Raw genomic sequence first — 15,665 nt, 5'->3', positions numbered from 1 at the left:
AAAAATATGTAAAAGATATTATGTCGATTTCTCCTTGTGCAGGTACGCTTCTTACTCTACCCAATACTGTCTTTTCTTATGTGTTTCCATACCTGCCAACCCTTCCGGATTTCCCGGAAGTTTTACGGATTTTTATGTCCTTTTCCGTTTTTCCGGTTATGAGCAAAATCTTCCGGATTTTTCACGTTTTGTAGGAAAAATAATTATTTCGCCAATTTTTGCGCTAACGATACTTTTGTGGAACGCGGCACCGCGTTTTAGGCCAAGTAGCCAAGGAAAGTTTGCCGTAAGAGAATGGCACGAGAAGAAGCGAGGCAAGATTATGACGTCACTGAGTGATACAGCGCATGACTTCATCAGGATCCAATCAAAGCAAGCGTCGCGGCGGGCAACTAGGGGCACAATTTCGGCGCCAATTATCTTCTCATTCTCTCAATTCGAGCTGTTTTTGCTTCGTTCTTTTTTTAAGATGAGTAACAAATGTTATTTCCAAACTTTTAAAGAAAGCAATAAAAGTAATATTTACTAAACGAAAGTAATTTCAATTGATATGAAATTCATAACTAATATATTGTTAAATGTAAAGAGGGTAGGTGTCCTGTTTGATTTTATTTTGCGCTAAAATCTTGTGGATAAAAATAAAAAAATCTTCCGGATTTTTTTTCTCGGAGGTTGGCAGGTATGTGTTTCTTCTTCCCGGGAAACCATGTAATCTGTACACTGTAATTTTTGCCTCACATTTAGAAAGTCTGCGCACACTGGGGAATTTCTATATAGTGCAGCTCTGGTTAGTTGAGCTGTGCCCTTAACTATGTTTACCTGTTTTAGGGGAGTTTAGTGAAAAATAGGTGTTATCGACTTGGATTTTATTTGGAATATTTTTGAAAAACTACTAAGAAAGTTTCTCAATTCAACTTAGGGACAATTACCCCTCCCTATTTTCTGAAACAGTAATAAACATTGTCAGAGTCGGAACTCAACTTCTCAGAGCAGCACAATAGTTGTATAACTTCGAAATGACAACAATCCATGCGTTCAGCAAAGACTGCTAGATATCCTCATTAAGTGCAGGGATGTGCAGGATTCTTTATCTGTAAAAGGTGGTACAGTTTTCATTTGTGCTAACTTTGAGGAGCATTAGAAGTGATGATGACCGAAAAACTTTAGATACCACCGAGAAGCTATAGAAATTCATACAACATCCAAACAACTTTAGAATAAAAGAATAATATTTGAAAGGTTGTAAATTAAATTCTAGTTATGAACGCACCAAACAGGATATTTCACAATAACTTTTGTTGTATCGTCAAATTCCATTAAAAATCTACTTTTTAATACAATCACTTCTCTTATTTAACCTATTGTCGACGTTCATACAAGTTATCCGTTTATTTTTCTGTATGGAAATCCTATCCTATGGCAAATAACTATTCTTGGGTTGCAAGCTTAACCAATACCATCTTAATACTAAATGCCTGTTGCATTTGTCTCAAAAAATGAACTACTCAACTCATGGTAATAGCACAGTAAATTGTGTCACCCAGCAACCATCCAACAATCGGAAGGAATCCAAATAATTCAAATTAAATTGTTAATTTCTAAATTTAAATTTAATTTTAAAAATTAACCAATTATTAATTTTTCTGAAAATTAGTTTCTAATATCTCCAAAAGATGGCAGCAGTCACCATAATTTTTTGAGTTTATTTTTGCTCTAAGTTAAAATGAGAAAGTGATAGACATTTAGTATCACGCAGGCGTTGGTTTAACCTTGTCATTCGAGTAGTGTAGAAATTACTTTCCTTATACTCTTTCATGCCAGTAAAAGCCTGCATGCAGCAAAACAAATGTACATACTTCTGAAAAAGTTTAGTTTAGTAGTGTGGGATCATCCTTCTATTAGCCCAGACCTTTCACCTTTGTGACTTCCATGTTTTTGGTTCCATGAAAGTACTTTTCAAACAATAATACCAACCACTTCGGATGACAAGGTGTGAACGGCAATCCAGAATGTTTATCTGGCATTGAATGTGATTTTTTTTTTTTTTTTGCAGAAAGCATCAAAAAACTCGAACCATGCCTGCTTAAATGATGGAGATATCTGTTTGGTTTTCTTCAGCTGTGCAACTAACTCTTTCACCGACTCTCGTATATCAGGGTTGCCCACCTTTGTCATGGCGCAAACGTGCCATTGAAATTTTTAGGGGGTGTTTTAAGAGGTATTTTTATCATTTGGGGAAAGGGGGCTCTTGCCCTTAAAGGGTGGTCACCCTTGCTTGTATACAGTCAACATGCAATAACGCAAATCCTTTTAAATGGACCTACTCTTTAAGGACTGTGGAAACTTCCTATAACTTAAAGGATTTAGCCAGTCCCTTCGGACTTTAGAGTTGACTGTATAAATTAAAGTTTAAGATAAAACCAAACCCAGTTGGCATTTATAAAGAAAAAGCTAAAAAGTAAGCATTGCAAATTTAAAAATCATTTTGTGATTTTGATAAAACACACTACACAAACTAAATGTTTTTTAATCAAAATTAAAAAGTGTTGTTCGAATTTGCAATGATTACCTTTCAGCCTTTGATTTCTTTTTATAAGTCAACTAGCTGAGCAGTGTCAATTATTGATTACTGGTTTTTTTTACCTTGATGCCATTTTCATGTAAGTGTGTCTTTTTTATGTTGCACACTTTCTTTCTTTTTTTTGGATCTAGAATCAACACCCATATATACCAGTCCTAGGATTCAAAGATACTGGGTACAGAAACTTACCTTTTCAGTAAAAGAACCAGAATGACAACCAAGAGTAGAAAAAGCACAACAACAGCCATCCCAATTACGATTCCTGTAAAAATGTCAGTTTAAATTCTGATTAATAAATGGCTAGACAAATGAAAGATTAGAAAATCTTGCAAAATTTTCATGTACCTGTAGGAACATCATTTTGTTCTTCTTCAACTAGGCCTAACTTTGATAGATTATCTGTAAAAAAAATATTGTAACTAAAAGACTGAAACTTAGCTTATTATCTAATCTTATACAAATGAATCAACATTTTAAAAGAAAAATGAATATGGATTAAACATTTCATGTATCTTATTTTACAGTCCATTCAAACTTGTGAAATGTCAATGCATAATAATATACCATAATTCAGCAACGCCACTTAAGAACTCACTAACAAGCTTCATTAGTTCTTCTACTACATGTATGTGACTACCAAGTAATTGTTGTAATTATTAACTTTATGAGTTTGAAATGAACTTAGACTGTTTGAAAATGTATATAGTGGGTCCTTGTATCAGTCACAACTCAAAAACTCTTAAGTTGTTATTTAACCTTTTTCATTGCTTCATATTTTCATTGCTACTTCTCTTGGGAATAGTCTAGTTCAATATCTACCTTAAAGATATTGGAGATGCCTGTCAGGTTTCAATTATTCTAGATCTTCTTTACAAAATATCAATTAACTGAAATGCAGCACGAAATTCGACTACAGCATTTGGCCGCACAGCAACTTCAACTACTATCGCAAATGACAGTAATGGGAATGTTCTTACTTTACAAAAAAAAAAGGCATGATTTAAAAACTTTCACACAAAACATTGAAATTGCCCCGGTGTACTAAAGATTTCGTAGTTTGAATGAGAAACCTAAATTAATTTTAATGATATTGCTCGCGAGGATATTGGAAAATCTCTTGTTCTCATCAAAGAAGCATGGATAGATCAAAGGCTAGTTTTACTTGACACTGCAAATCAGAATATAAAGCTGGTTTTATACTGGTTGTAAGCCACAAAAAAAAAATTTCCTGTTGCTGCATACTTTTTATAACTTCAAACCATAGAGCATTCCTGCTCCATTTTACACTGTAGTACAATCTAAAAATCATAGTCACCTAGGTAAAAATAATCTATAGGTCATGTTTCTTGCAAATAGTAATTTTTGCACAACAAAGATGATATCATTATAAAGTCCTTGCTACTCATAATTCCTAACTATAATTTACCCTCAGCCTGATTATGACATCCGGAGGCTGCAGTTTTGTTCTTGTTATTGACTCGTCCGTCTGGAATGGTCTTATAACAGAGCTGGAGGCAGATGTACTATCATTGTAGCTGAGATTATCTTCAAATTGATGGATAAAATTAACAAGGACAAAACTGCAACATCTAGGTGTCGTTAACTGGGCTGCCGGTTTGTTGCATGTAGTTTTGCCTTAGCCCTGGCTGAAGAGCGTTAACTTACTGATTATTACCAAACTACAGTCTGCCTACGGATGATATGGAATTGGCAAACATCCAGTTACGACGAATATCTCAATGGGGGGGGGGGGATTTGATGCGCATTCTTCGCCAATTTAATGTGACTCTTCTCAATTTGGGGGGCTAACACACATCTGCAAAAGCTGGCATCCCTGAAAACTAATAGATAATATATTTCCACTTGGTTAACCAGATGTCTGCCTTTCCATCTCATCGGTGAACAGACTGTATGTGTGTGTCACACAAAAGTTTTTTAATTTGAACTTACTGTAAATAGAGCAGTCCAACTCTGGCACACTCCACATACCATCTTCTCGGCACAGAATGAGGGCTTCCCGATCTTCACACCTCAAAAGAGCCACACTACCATACCGGGTGCCATTGAGCAGGATGTACTGTTCAGATTCGTGTCGTACTGATGGCATTCCACACTCCACAGCTGTAAACATGGAGAATCATTGAAGTGAACAACATTTAATTGAGTCAAACACAATTGCCTGCCCCCCACCCCGTATTGATTCTTAATAGCAACATCTTCGGTATTTTTTTTTTGAGCAATCACGACTGCTTATTGCTTTCATTTGACTGTTTTGATGTGCTATCATTTTATTTTCCCACCAGCACCACTGTCCGTTGACTGGCCGCCTCACGATGCTGCTCCTCTAGCGAAAACCGTCTCCAGGTTGCGTCAATATCCTACTCTTATACGCATACATACACGCATGTATACAAACACACACATACATACACCTACACACACTCAAACACATACACACACATACACTCATACACACAACTACCCACACACTTATACCTGCACACAGACAAACACACATGCACATACTCCCTACACACAAACACACATACTCCCCACACACAAACACACATACTCCCCACACACATAAACACACACGCCTACATACACACACACACACTCGTGATTGCCAAAAACAATTTGAATTCAAGAGGTCAAAATTCATATATTTTTTTTTTAATCAATGTTTGCATATTGCAGCAGTCCTAGAAATACCATTTGAAAATAGACAGCCCCACTTTATTTTTTCAATATTTTAACACTAGTTTTACAAAAAGAATAAGTAGAAAAAGTTAACACAAACCATACATTTTTCACTAAGAGTTATTAAAAGTCTTAAATCTATATGTGAGTTTACCACCTATGCTTCTTTTAATTTTAGGCGACTTTTAGCATTTGCGTAGGGGAAAATGAGTTCAGAAGACTATAGGGTACTATAGACTACAGGGCCTTTTTCTGTATTTCTGCACCTGCACTAGAATTTCTTGCATTTTCTTGCTCACAACTTCACATATTGATGAAAGGGTTCTTTGTAACCTCTCAACCATGTGTCAGCATTTTTTTTTATTGCATTGATGTTTTCATTTAGTGTTTCTGCACCAAAGTAAGGTAAAACACACCAGTAGTGACCAGTGCTTCAGTAAGCCACTTCAAAGTTTATATATGAAAACATAGGATTCCAGGTCTTCCAATAGATTCAGATGAGCATCAAATGTACCTCCTGCACGATTGAATCCAGTGGGAAACCTAGAATCCTATTTTTTCAAATATAAACATTGAAGTGACCACTACTGGTGTGTTTACCTTAAACCTTATTACTTCTTAATACAGTAAAACCCCTCCTAACGGACACCCTTCTTATGCGGAGAATTTTGAATTCCCCAGTTCAAATACAAATAACATTATTAAACCCCTGTCCTGTGGACACCTCTCTATTGCAGACAAAAAAAATTGCCCAGTTAGTGTCCGTATTAGAGGGATTTTACTGTAGTTAAATTTTGAAGCTTTCTTGTCCGATATGTTTATGAACTCATGATCCCAAGTTTCTGTTCTTTGATATTTTCAGATGTTTATCTTAAAATTGAAATTAATAACCAATAAACACTTTCCCAGAAAAATAATTTAATCGAAATCAATATTCATATACTCTTAAGATTTTACGCATGAGCCATTTTCCATGTCTGCTCATCTATGAGTAAAAACATTAGTTATGTAAACTTAATCCGAGGGATTTTCACTAAGAACTTTCATATATTTTAACACCCTTACTGCTACATTGAACAGAAAAAAACTGTCTAATAGTAGTTTCCAGGGTGATTCAGATTGATATATCTACTCGAGACTCATTTCGAAGAAAATTATAAAAATAATGTTTTTCAATTTTGTATCTAAAGTTTGAAAACTTAACTCAATGGAATCATCTCACATCTTTGTTACTGTTCATATCGTTGACACCATGCTAAACCAACAAATGTAAACATTGGCACTTTTCAGGAGAGCCAAAAATTGTTTTTATTTTTCCACCTGACGCGTATAGTTATTTTCAATGTTTAAATTTTTATAGATAATATTTAGCTGTAAAACTAGTTTGAAGTAGGTAGCCTTTTTTGAGTACTGAGACAAACCATCTAATTTTAAAAACACGATTTTTCACATTCGTTAGTTTAGCATGGTGGCATTGCTGACAATATATGAAGCGACCAGACTTTACAATTGCTACTTTGACGAATTAGGCAACTTTTTGGCATGGTTTGAACAGTAGAAAGGTAAAACCTAAAGGACTATAAATCCTGATTTACTTACGCTGGCAAGAAAGATTTCCTCTGCTCCATCTTCCACTTTCTTCACACTGCAATGGTCCACCAGTCGTGCGATAACCATACTCACAAGACACATTGGCCATGGTCCCAAGGGTCAGTTGGTCTCTTTTCCTGCCCACATAGTGAATACGACCATGGTCCACTTCTCCCAAGTGTGGACAGATGATCTCTACACAAGAAGAAACAAAAAAATAACAAAAGTTTCTTCTGGAAAAAAATATTCTAATCATATAAATTTATATTATTAAAAGCAAAATACTCTTCTTCCTCATAAAATTTCTATAAAACTAGTAGTACCCGTGCTGCTTTGCCCGTAATAGAAAATTAAAAGGTCTTTTGGTTCGCCTATACATTTACAAATAAATGTATGGTGAATATTCTCGCCAATTGGCTTGTGCCCATGTTACGGTTCCACATTATGCTAATTTCTTAATTTACTCGCCCATCTTGTGATATTTTTGTTCTTAAAATTGGAATAGAAAAAGAACCACATAGAATTTTCAAAAAATCGCTTCGAGGTGCACACCCCCATGCTACAAACTAATTTTGTGCTAAATTTCATGAAAATCGGCTGAACGGTCTAGGCGCTATGCACGTCACAGAGATTCTGACAGACAGGGAGACTTTCAGCTTTATTATTAGTAAAGAAAATACTTAAAACCAATTAAAAGTACAATGTTTTTTCTTGGTAACAGATTTGAAGAAAAGTTGTAGGCATAGCCAAAACATCTCGACCATTGGTTAAAGTTTAACAGTCAATTTAGCCATTATGCAACAACGTTTTACTCTTGCCACACATTACAACTATTTCATTTGGATACAAAATAATAAAAATTAGTCTGCATTAACTTCTTGGATGATAACACTGAATTCATCTGTGATAGCTGAAAAATCAAGTAATTTGACTCAAATTTTAGTTTAGATTACTTTTAAACTGATTAATTCGAACTGCAGACGAGGGTTAAAATTAGTTCAAACGAAAAGTGGTTACTATAACTCAGATTTACTTCGTTTAGACCAGGATAATGTTCAGACCAGGGTCAGTTATGAAATTCAGAGCCCGCTGTTTTGTCTTTGTTATGGACTCATCAGTGTGGAATAGTCAATAACTGAGCTGGAAGCAGATGTCATCTCATTGAGCTCCCCGGCGAGTACCCCCCCCCCCCCAAAACTTATCAAAGATGCTCAAAAATGCTTTTTTTGCACCTCACTTTCCCTCATCGGAGGTAAAGATTTATAAAGTAGATTTATATTTTGCTAATACTTGCATCTTGTATTGACCTCATAAATTAAAAGCTGATGTCCGCACTCATTCTCTCCACGTTCAATATGCGTTTGAAGAAATTAAAGGGCCGCAATTTCATACCTACCCCCAGTATTTTGAAAGCGCGCCAAAGATATCCTAAAGTGACTTCAGTGGCAAAAAATTTCAGAGCACTGAACTCGCCCCCCCCCCCCAAAAAAAAACTATTCCCTAATTCTTCCCCAATCCTTTCTAAACGAAATTTGAAGTCACGTTTTCAGACTTCAGGAGAAAAGTCACAATATCCTTAAAGTCATCAAAAACAGTATTCTAGAACTACGACTTAAAGATATCAATTTTAAAATTTTCCCAAAGCCCCCCCCCCCTTATTCCTCCTGAAACGTCACCGAAGATAACCAAAGATTGCGTTTTTAAACTTCAACTTTGGAAAATTTCCAGAGGTAAAGGAACTTTATCAGACCATCTAATATCACCAAACATACCTTGATATTAGTTTAAATTAAAAAAAAAAGTCAAGGAAGAGAACCCATCATCCATCCCTCCTATAACGCAACCAAAAATTTGCTAAAATGCCTAAAATGTGCGATTTTTGAAAATACCGGGAGTGCTGTGATACGTACGTCGATAAATGCCAGGGTCGGTTCATGGTGTCCTATCCGCCGCTTGTTCCATGAAATCAAATCTGTTTGTGATTGAGTGTACAAAACTCCAGCTTTGGGTATTGATGAGTAAAAACAATGAATCATTCAAGACATCGGTGGAATACCTGCTGAAATTCTGCAAAACACTATACGTGAAACTATTTCTCCTTGATCTTTTGCATGCCACTAACGAAGTTCATGTGGGACATAATGTTTAAAATTATCTTTACCAATAATAAAGCTGAAAGTCTGGATCTCTGTGACGCACATAGTGCTTAGACCGTTCGGCTGATTTTCATGAATTTTGGCACAAAATTAGTTTGTAGCATGGGGGTGTGCACCTCAAATGGATTTTTCGAAAATTCGATTTTGTTCTTTTTCTAGTCCAATTTCAAGAACATTTTACCGAGCAAATCACCATAACGTGGAAGAGCAAATTACCATAATATGGACGAACGAATAAATCACCATATCATTGACGAGAAAATTACCGTAACATGAGCGAGCAAATTAACATAGCAAATCGGCGAGAAATTCATTATCCATTATTTGTAAATATACAGGCGAACCAAATGGGCGAAAACAGGCGAACCAAAATTTAATTTTCTACAACAGGAAAAGTCGTACGGGGTAGTGCTGATATAACTCTTATGTTGTCTTTCAATTAAAAAAAAGGAAGAAGAAGAAAGAAACATGTATGTACCTCAATTCGTTCTTTTAAGCATGAAATACGCGTAATATGCACTTTTGTTCCGACCATGTATACAGCGTGCAACCTGCAAAACCTCTATTTTCGTAACCGTCAGTCCTAGATGCATACTTCCTATTCCAAAAATGGCCCAATTCGATGTAGAGTTAAGATACTAAAATTGTATTTTACTAAAAAATTAATAATATTTCGAAAAAATCTTGTTCTTACTGTTGTGTCCCTAGTGGGAGCCACTCCTGCCAACCCCGAGGTTCGTCACTGTGTGTGTGTGTGTGTCGACAACTCTATAAAATTTCATCCAAGCTGTACATGGTCGGGTACCACTTGGTCGCTTGACATGGAATGACTAGCATTATTGACAACTTAGCTTTACAAACCAATCAACATGTCATTTGGTTTAGCCATTCTCTTACATATAAAATTCTGTACCTGAAAGCCAGACCAACATAAGTCACACTATCACTACTTTTCAGCAGAGCGTAAAAACGTTTGGTGCCTACTGTCTGTCTTTCACGAGAAAAGCTCCCATCGTAAAGTCTGAGCCCGTCTATTGCCATAGAAATGGACTTCGTTCATTTTCGGCTTTGTTAGTTGGAGGTTTTTTTGGCGCCATTTCGCCAATCTTTTTCTTGCCTTTGTACAGTCGTACAGGTAAAGGTTTTTTCAACATTAAGCTTTCCTTGGAAGAATCAGGCACGCCTCGTTGCCATAGCAATAGACAGGAGCAGATATTTCGGCGGAGACTTTTCTCGTGTGAAGGGCAGACAGTACCAACGTTGGGACTCGCTCCTACAACACTGGTAGTTAATTGAGGGGCTGACATGGAGAAGTCACAAAAAGTAAATTTTACAGCTGAAACAAAAAATTGCAGGCTAAGTATCGTGGACTACATACAAGTCTTCGTTACTCATAGAAACTGAACCATTTTGCCGTTTGGTTTACTGTTTTTTCCATGCCATTGACTTGAGCGTTTTTTCCGTCGTGAAATAAACAAAAAACCCGAGATTTGTGACTTATTGTCTTCCCCATGTCAACCCTTCAATTACAGAGGAATTTTTTAAAAATAGAATTATGCTGGCTGCTATTCCTAAATGCAGCATACGACTCGACAGTAAATGAAGTAATAACCAATTGATCGACATTTGTAGAGTTAAGTAGTCCGGCCCTAAGTAGAGAATTGAGAAAATACATTGCGTTATGTTAAGTATTTCTTTAAAAGAACTGACCTCTGCATATCGGTTGATGCATTGACCATTGTCCTTCTTGCAAGCAGTGTCTTGTCGAGGGTCCTTCCAACTTGAAGCCGTAAACACAGCGATAATTTACGGCACCAGACTCTGTTCTGACAGAATATGCATGAGCGGGACGCTCTGCTTCCCCACAATCATAGCTGCCTGAAATTTAAAAAATATACCATACGAAACATCCGTGGGTAAGTAAAGAGTTATTCAAGTTCTGTTTTCAAGTGAAATTGCACCCCCCTCCTCCTCAGCTATTTTATGGAAATTTTTGGGATTTAAAAGACAAGGGTGCTCATATGAGAGGGGGGGGGGCGGTCCACTTATCAGTGCCCCCAATGTTATGCTAGATCTTTCTCCTTTCTATTGGAGTAAAGATGGATTTTTACTAAAATGTTTTTGACCAATAGTGATTTAATATAGAATCACAATAAAGAATTTTATAATTCTTCTTTTTAGTTTGATAGTACTTTTTGAAGTTATTTCAGAGTTGGCCTTATTGGGAATCCACGTTTCTAATAAGGCCAAAACACCTTTCTTTGTTACAAACGCCGATAAACCAATTACTGAAACTTAAATTTACATATAAAAACGAATATTTTCTTATTTTTATGAGTCATCTGATGAATGTGCAAAATTTGGAGACAATTGAATTATAAATGACCTAATAGGCTGTGAACCTTGGGATGGCCTTATTTGGCGCCCTAACCTTAAGCAAGTGCTGCAAGCATTGAGAAGAGATAAAATGGAGGGAGTGAAAACTTTCATTTATGAAACCAAGACCCCAAGCCATGAGACAGATTTAAAGCAAAGCATTAGAAGAAATCAGGTTTCTGCTGCTTGTTTCACGCAGAACACGCCAACCATTCGTCGTGGCTGAGTCACGTGACTTGGGGTCTTTGGGTCAGCTTTTGCTAAGCCAATCATTGGACTTGTTCCCTACAGTTTAATTCCTGTTCTAAGGCTGTAAGCAATGTTGCGTTTAGGTTGAAATGCTCACCTTTGTTAACGTACACTTGTATCTCGCAGAGGCTGAAGTAATCCACTTTATTCCTGTTGTCTTCTACGTGGATGTACCGCCCTTCCACTTCTCCTCCGGCACACGATAATTTAAGCGTCGTTGCAGCTGCAGTAAAAAACAAAAATCTTTAAACTAAAATGACGGATTTTTTTGTTCTAAAATGTTGAGAAATAAATGGCAAAATAGACTGATATTGTTTAGTCATCATGAAATTTTCTTCTTAAAATTTAAGTGACCACTCGGTACTTGTGTAATTTGAGGTTGTCATCATTTCAAATTTAGGTATTACAGCCACTAGTTTGGCTCGATTTTTTCGCACATGATTTCAACTCACCAATCAAAAAACATTATTTTTTAAAGCTAAGATAAAACTAGATTTATTCGAAGCTTCTAAATCAATCAAAACGACTGTACTGTATGTTAAAAAATTTTTAACTTTTCAAAGATTCCCCATGTCAGAACTAAGTAATTTGTTTTACATCAGTTATGTAAAGTTCCGCATTGCCCCTTTTTATGTTCAATGTTACGAATCGAAAAATATATTTTGGAACCTTCCAAATCAACCGATCACCTTTATTCGGTATACAAAAATGACATGCAAATTCGAAGCCTAAAACTCGAAAATTGAGGCAGTGAGGAGCAAAGTGACGTAAGCGAACTTTTTCAAGTTTTGCGTAATGCTAACATTGAAAAGTTTCTATAATGTTTGTGGTCTCGCCAACAACTGTTTTTCGTTCGATGCAATAAAACTTATCTTAAGGTTGAGTTCACCCTCCCTTTTTTACCAACAGTTTTATCGTACTAATTGCATTCACTGGAATAACACCAAAACATGTTTAAACTTTTTGTTAGAAGCTGTTGCGTTTTTACGGAGAAGCATCAAGAGAGGAAAAACGTGCCAATAGGGTCAAATCTGTTTGGGTTCGTGTTAATTGACCATGTCAATTCAACCCATTAAACATGTTTAGGCTACAGTTTTAAAAATCTAAACTTGGCGAGTTGAATTAAAAAACCTTACACGTGTTTGTGTTTGCGTCCGTGTTTTAACCCAAATCCACTCTGTGTAATAGAACGCTGAACTCTAGAATAACTAGTTATAGCCAAATTGTGATGGATCGATTTCACATTGGTGTGTACTGTTGGTTCAACAAAAATTTTTTTTTTTTTTTTCTAGATGCGAAATTGTATTCTGCTGAAGCAAGGTTTTGGCAGTCAGTTGTATTTCTCATTTTATGGAGAGGACCATTAAGGATGCGAAGTTTTCGAAAGATCGATGTTTTTGAAAACACATTGGTTAATGGCTTTGTAAAATCGATATTTTGCTTTCGAGGTTTTTCCGAATCTATGCTTTTAATTTGGAAGGAGAAGGAGATTTGATGTGAAGTATTATTGCGCAAACCGCATATTCAAACTACATTTTGTTGTTTTTCTATGAATTTTTTAATTGTGTCCAAACGACTTTTCAAGCACTCGATGTTTAAATTTTATATACTCTCTGGCCCACGAGATTTATTTTCGTATGAGGTGCGGCTCTCTGATGAAAAAATTTCCACTCACTGCAGGGCCCGACTAAGATATCAGGAGACCAAATAACTTTTGCCCAAGGCCAGATAACTTTTTGTGGCAACTGTATTCAAACTTTACAATTTTAGCCATAGGATAAAACAATTTTTTTGGCATTTCAGAGCCCCTAGGTCACTGCCTATTCAGTAATCAGGCCCTGTGCCACTAATCGTTATGAGCAGAGAAAAATCACAGATCTCGGGATTTTATAATAATCCTATAAGCAGAAACAATATGAACCCGATTTAACTTACAAAACTTCCCGTTGAAAGCAGCACACTTATGATATGAAGCGGTGGTTGAATCTCGAACACTAATGGCATAAATAGTTAACTGAGCAGCGTCTGTGAGAGAGAAAAAAAGTTAGTATATCATTGAAATTATGCTTAATATATAATTAAATTAAATAAATAAAAACGGAAAACAGGAACTGTTTGTTTTTAAAATAGTTGAATTATAATTGCATTGGTGTTTACTGTGCACATTATATGTTTATTAATTATCATGTTACTTATGTATTTTCAACTAAACAAATCAATCTTTACAAATGTGTGTGTTCTTGGGAATGCAAATTAGCTCCTACCCTCATCATTTAAATGGTTTAACAAATTAAAACTATTTGTAATTCCAACCTTTTTCCGAAGTACCTTGAGTTTCGAGCAATAAAAAAACAACTATTCCCCTCGCGCACACACCCACTTGTGCAATTGTACGCTCCCATGCAATATGCCAACAGCCTAGTTACGACATCCAGAGACTGCAGTTTCATCCTTTTTTTTATGGACTCATCAGTCTGGAATAGTCAATAACCGAGTAGGATTATACTAATAATAATTGATTATTACTTAAGGTTTTACCGACATTTTCGAGTAAATTGCGAACCTTCACCGGTGTGCTAAATCAATTTTAGCTACCAGATTTTTGGTAATCTCAGCTTCAATGAGAGAATATCTGCCTCCGGCTCGGTTATTGTCAATTCCAGACTGACGAGTCCATAACATGGACAAAACTGCAGTCTATGGATGTCATATTCGGGCTGTCCGGTATATTGCAGGTGGTTCTGCACTAGCCCAGACTTTAGGAAGGTAACTTTACTGCTTAAATTATAGTACAGATGGTTTAAAATGCAAAATTTCATTTTCTTAGCAATTATTGAAACATTTATACTGGAAAGCCCTTCAATTCAAAGGAATGACTTTAAAAACTAGTATGTTGTGGCCATCACGAAACTTTCTTCTATACTTTTCTTTTTCTTTTTTTTTTTTTTTTCTGATCCCTCCCCATGCTTGACGAGGAAGCAATATTCCCAACAAAAACAAAATTACACATGCAAAAACTTGACCCAATGTCTGAATTATTGCAAAAGCAAAGCAACGAGCGAAAATTGAAAGTTATTTTAAAAGCCTTGCTTGAATGAATTACAAATATTTTATTTGTTAACAAACATAAGATGGCAACAGTTAAAAATTTTAAATCATTGAGATAATATCATAGACTAATAATAAGAGTAGACCATAGACTAATAATAAGAGTAGACCGAGCTTTCTCAGACTTGCTGATGAAAAAAATTGGTTCATGGATACATCACGTAACTAGTGGAAAGGCTTGGCGAAAACTTTGGCAGCATGGTTGCTAGATGTCAACATTATCTATAGTTTGGCACTCGACATGTATTTTAAGACGTAATGTGTTTTCATTATAATTTTTTTTTTTCCAGGTGCAGAGATTGAACGGTTTTTCTTTTAGTTATGTATTATTTTGACATTCGTAATTAGTTTTTTATCACAGTTTTCAGTAACTTTTATTTCATTTGGAAATCTTACGTCAGCGTTGGCGTGAACGGAATGGCGTAAACGTTTTGCGTTAACGCAAAAATGTACTAATCGGTATCTTAAATTGAAATTGTATGTAAGAATCTTACCGTTTGCCGATTCTTTTTGGGCGTTTGCATCTTTAATTGCTTAGAGAGTTATTGAAAAATTGACTAAAGAAAATGCACAGTACCATCTAAACGAAAAACTCACTATATTAACAAAATATTTACAACTTAGAATAACAAATTTACAAATAGGATTTCATAAAAGCTCATTCCTCCGTATTCCATCAATTCTATTTATTTTATTTCTCGCTCGCGTTGAGATCGTCTGCTTCGATCAACGCCCGCTGTTGCTAGGATATCCACCAGTCACATGGTTTGGTTTATGAGCAGCAAAAGGGTTGCCATAGCTCGGTCTACTCTTATTATTAGTCTATGGAGTAGACCGAGCTTTTTCATTCTTGCTGATGAAGAAAATTGGTTCATAGATGTATCACGTGACTAGTGGAAGGGCTT

General features: G+C 35.9%; 1 protein-coding gene across 1 annotated transcript in view; it reads right to left on the bottom strand.

Annotated features, from left to right (window-relative positions):
* Nucleotides 1–15,665, bottom strand: part of LOC129223267 (sushi, von Willebrand factor type A, EGF and pentraxin domain-containing protein 1-like) — a 162,785-nt gene that overhangs the window by 2,486 nt on the left and 144,634 nt on the right. Inside the window, exons 9-15 of the mRNA XM_054857833.1 lie at nucleotides 13,588–13,677; nucleotides 11,750–11,875; nucleotides 10,738–10,905; nucleotides 6,881–7,066; nucleotides 4,532–4,702; nucleotides 2,927–2,980; nucleotides 2,771–2,843 (exon numbers count right to left, since the gene is read on the bottom strand). Coding sequence (XP_054713808.1) covers nucleotides 2,771–2,843; nucleotides 2,927–2,980; nucleotides 4,532–4,702; nucleotides 6,881–7,066; nucleotides 10,738–10,905; nucleotides 11,750–11,875; nucleotides 13,588–13,677 — 868 coding nt within the window. The remainder of the gene's footprint in view (nucleotides 1–2,770; nucleotides 2,844–2,926; nucleotides 2,981–4,531; nucleotides 4,703–6,880; nucleotides 7,067–10,737; nucleotides 10,906–11,749; nucleotides 11,876–13,587; nucleotides 13,678–15,665) is intronic.

Source organism: Uloborus diversus, chromosome 5, assembly GCF_026930045.1.
Source record: "Uloborus diversus isolate 005 chromosome 5, Udiv.v.3.1, whole genome shotgun sequence".
Lineage (NCBI taxonomy): Eukaryota > Metazoa > Arthropoda > Arachnida > Araneae > Uloboridae > Uloborus > Uloborus diversus.
The sequence above is the reverse complement of the archived record's forward strand: the minus strand, read 5'-3'. Positions and strand labels throughout refer to the sequence as shown.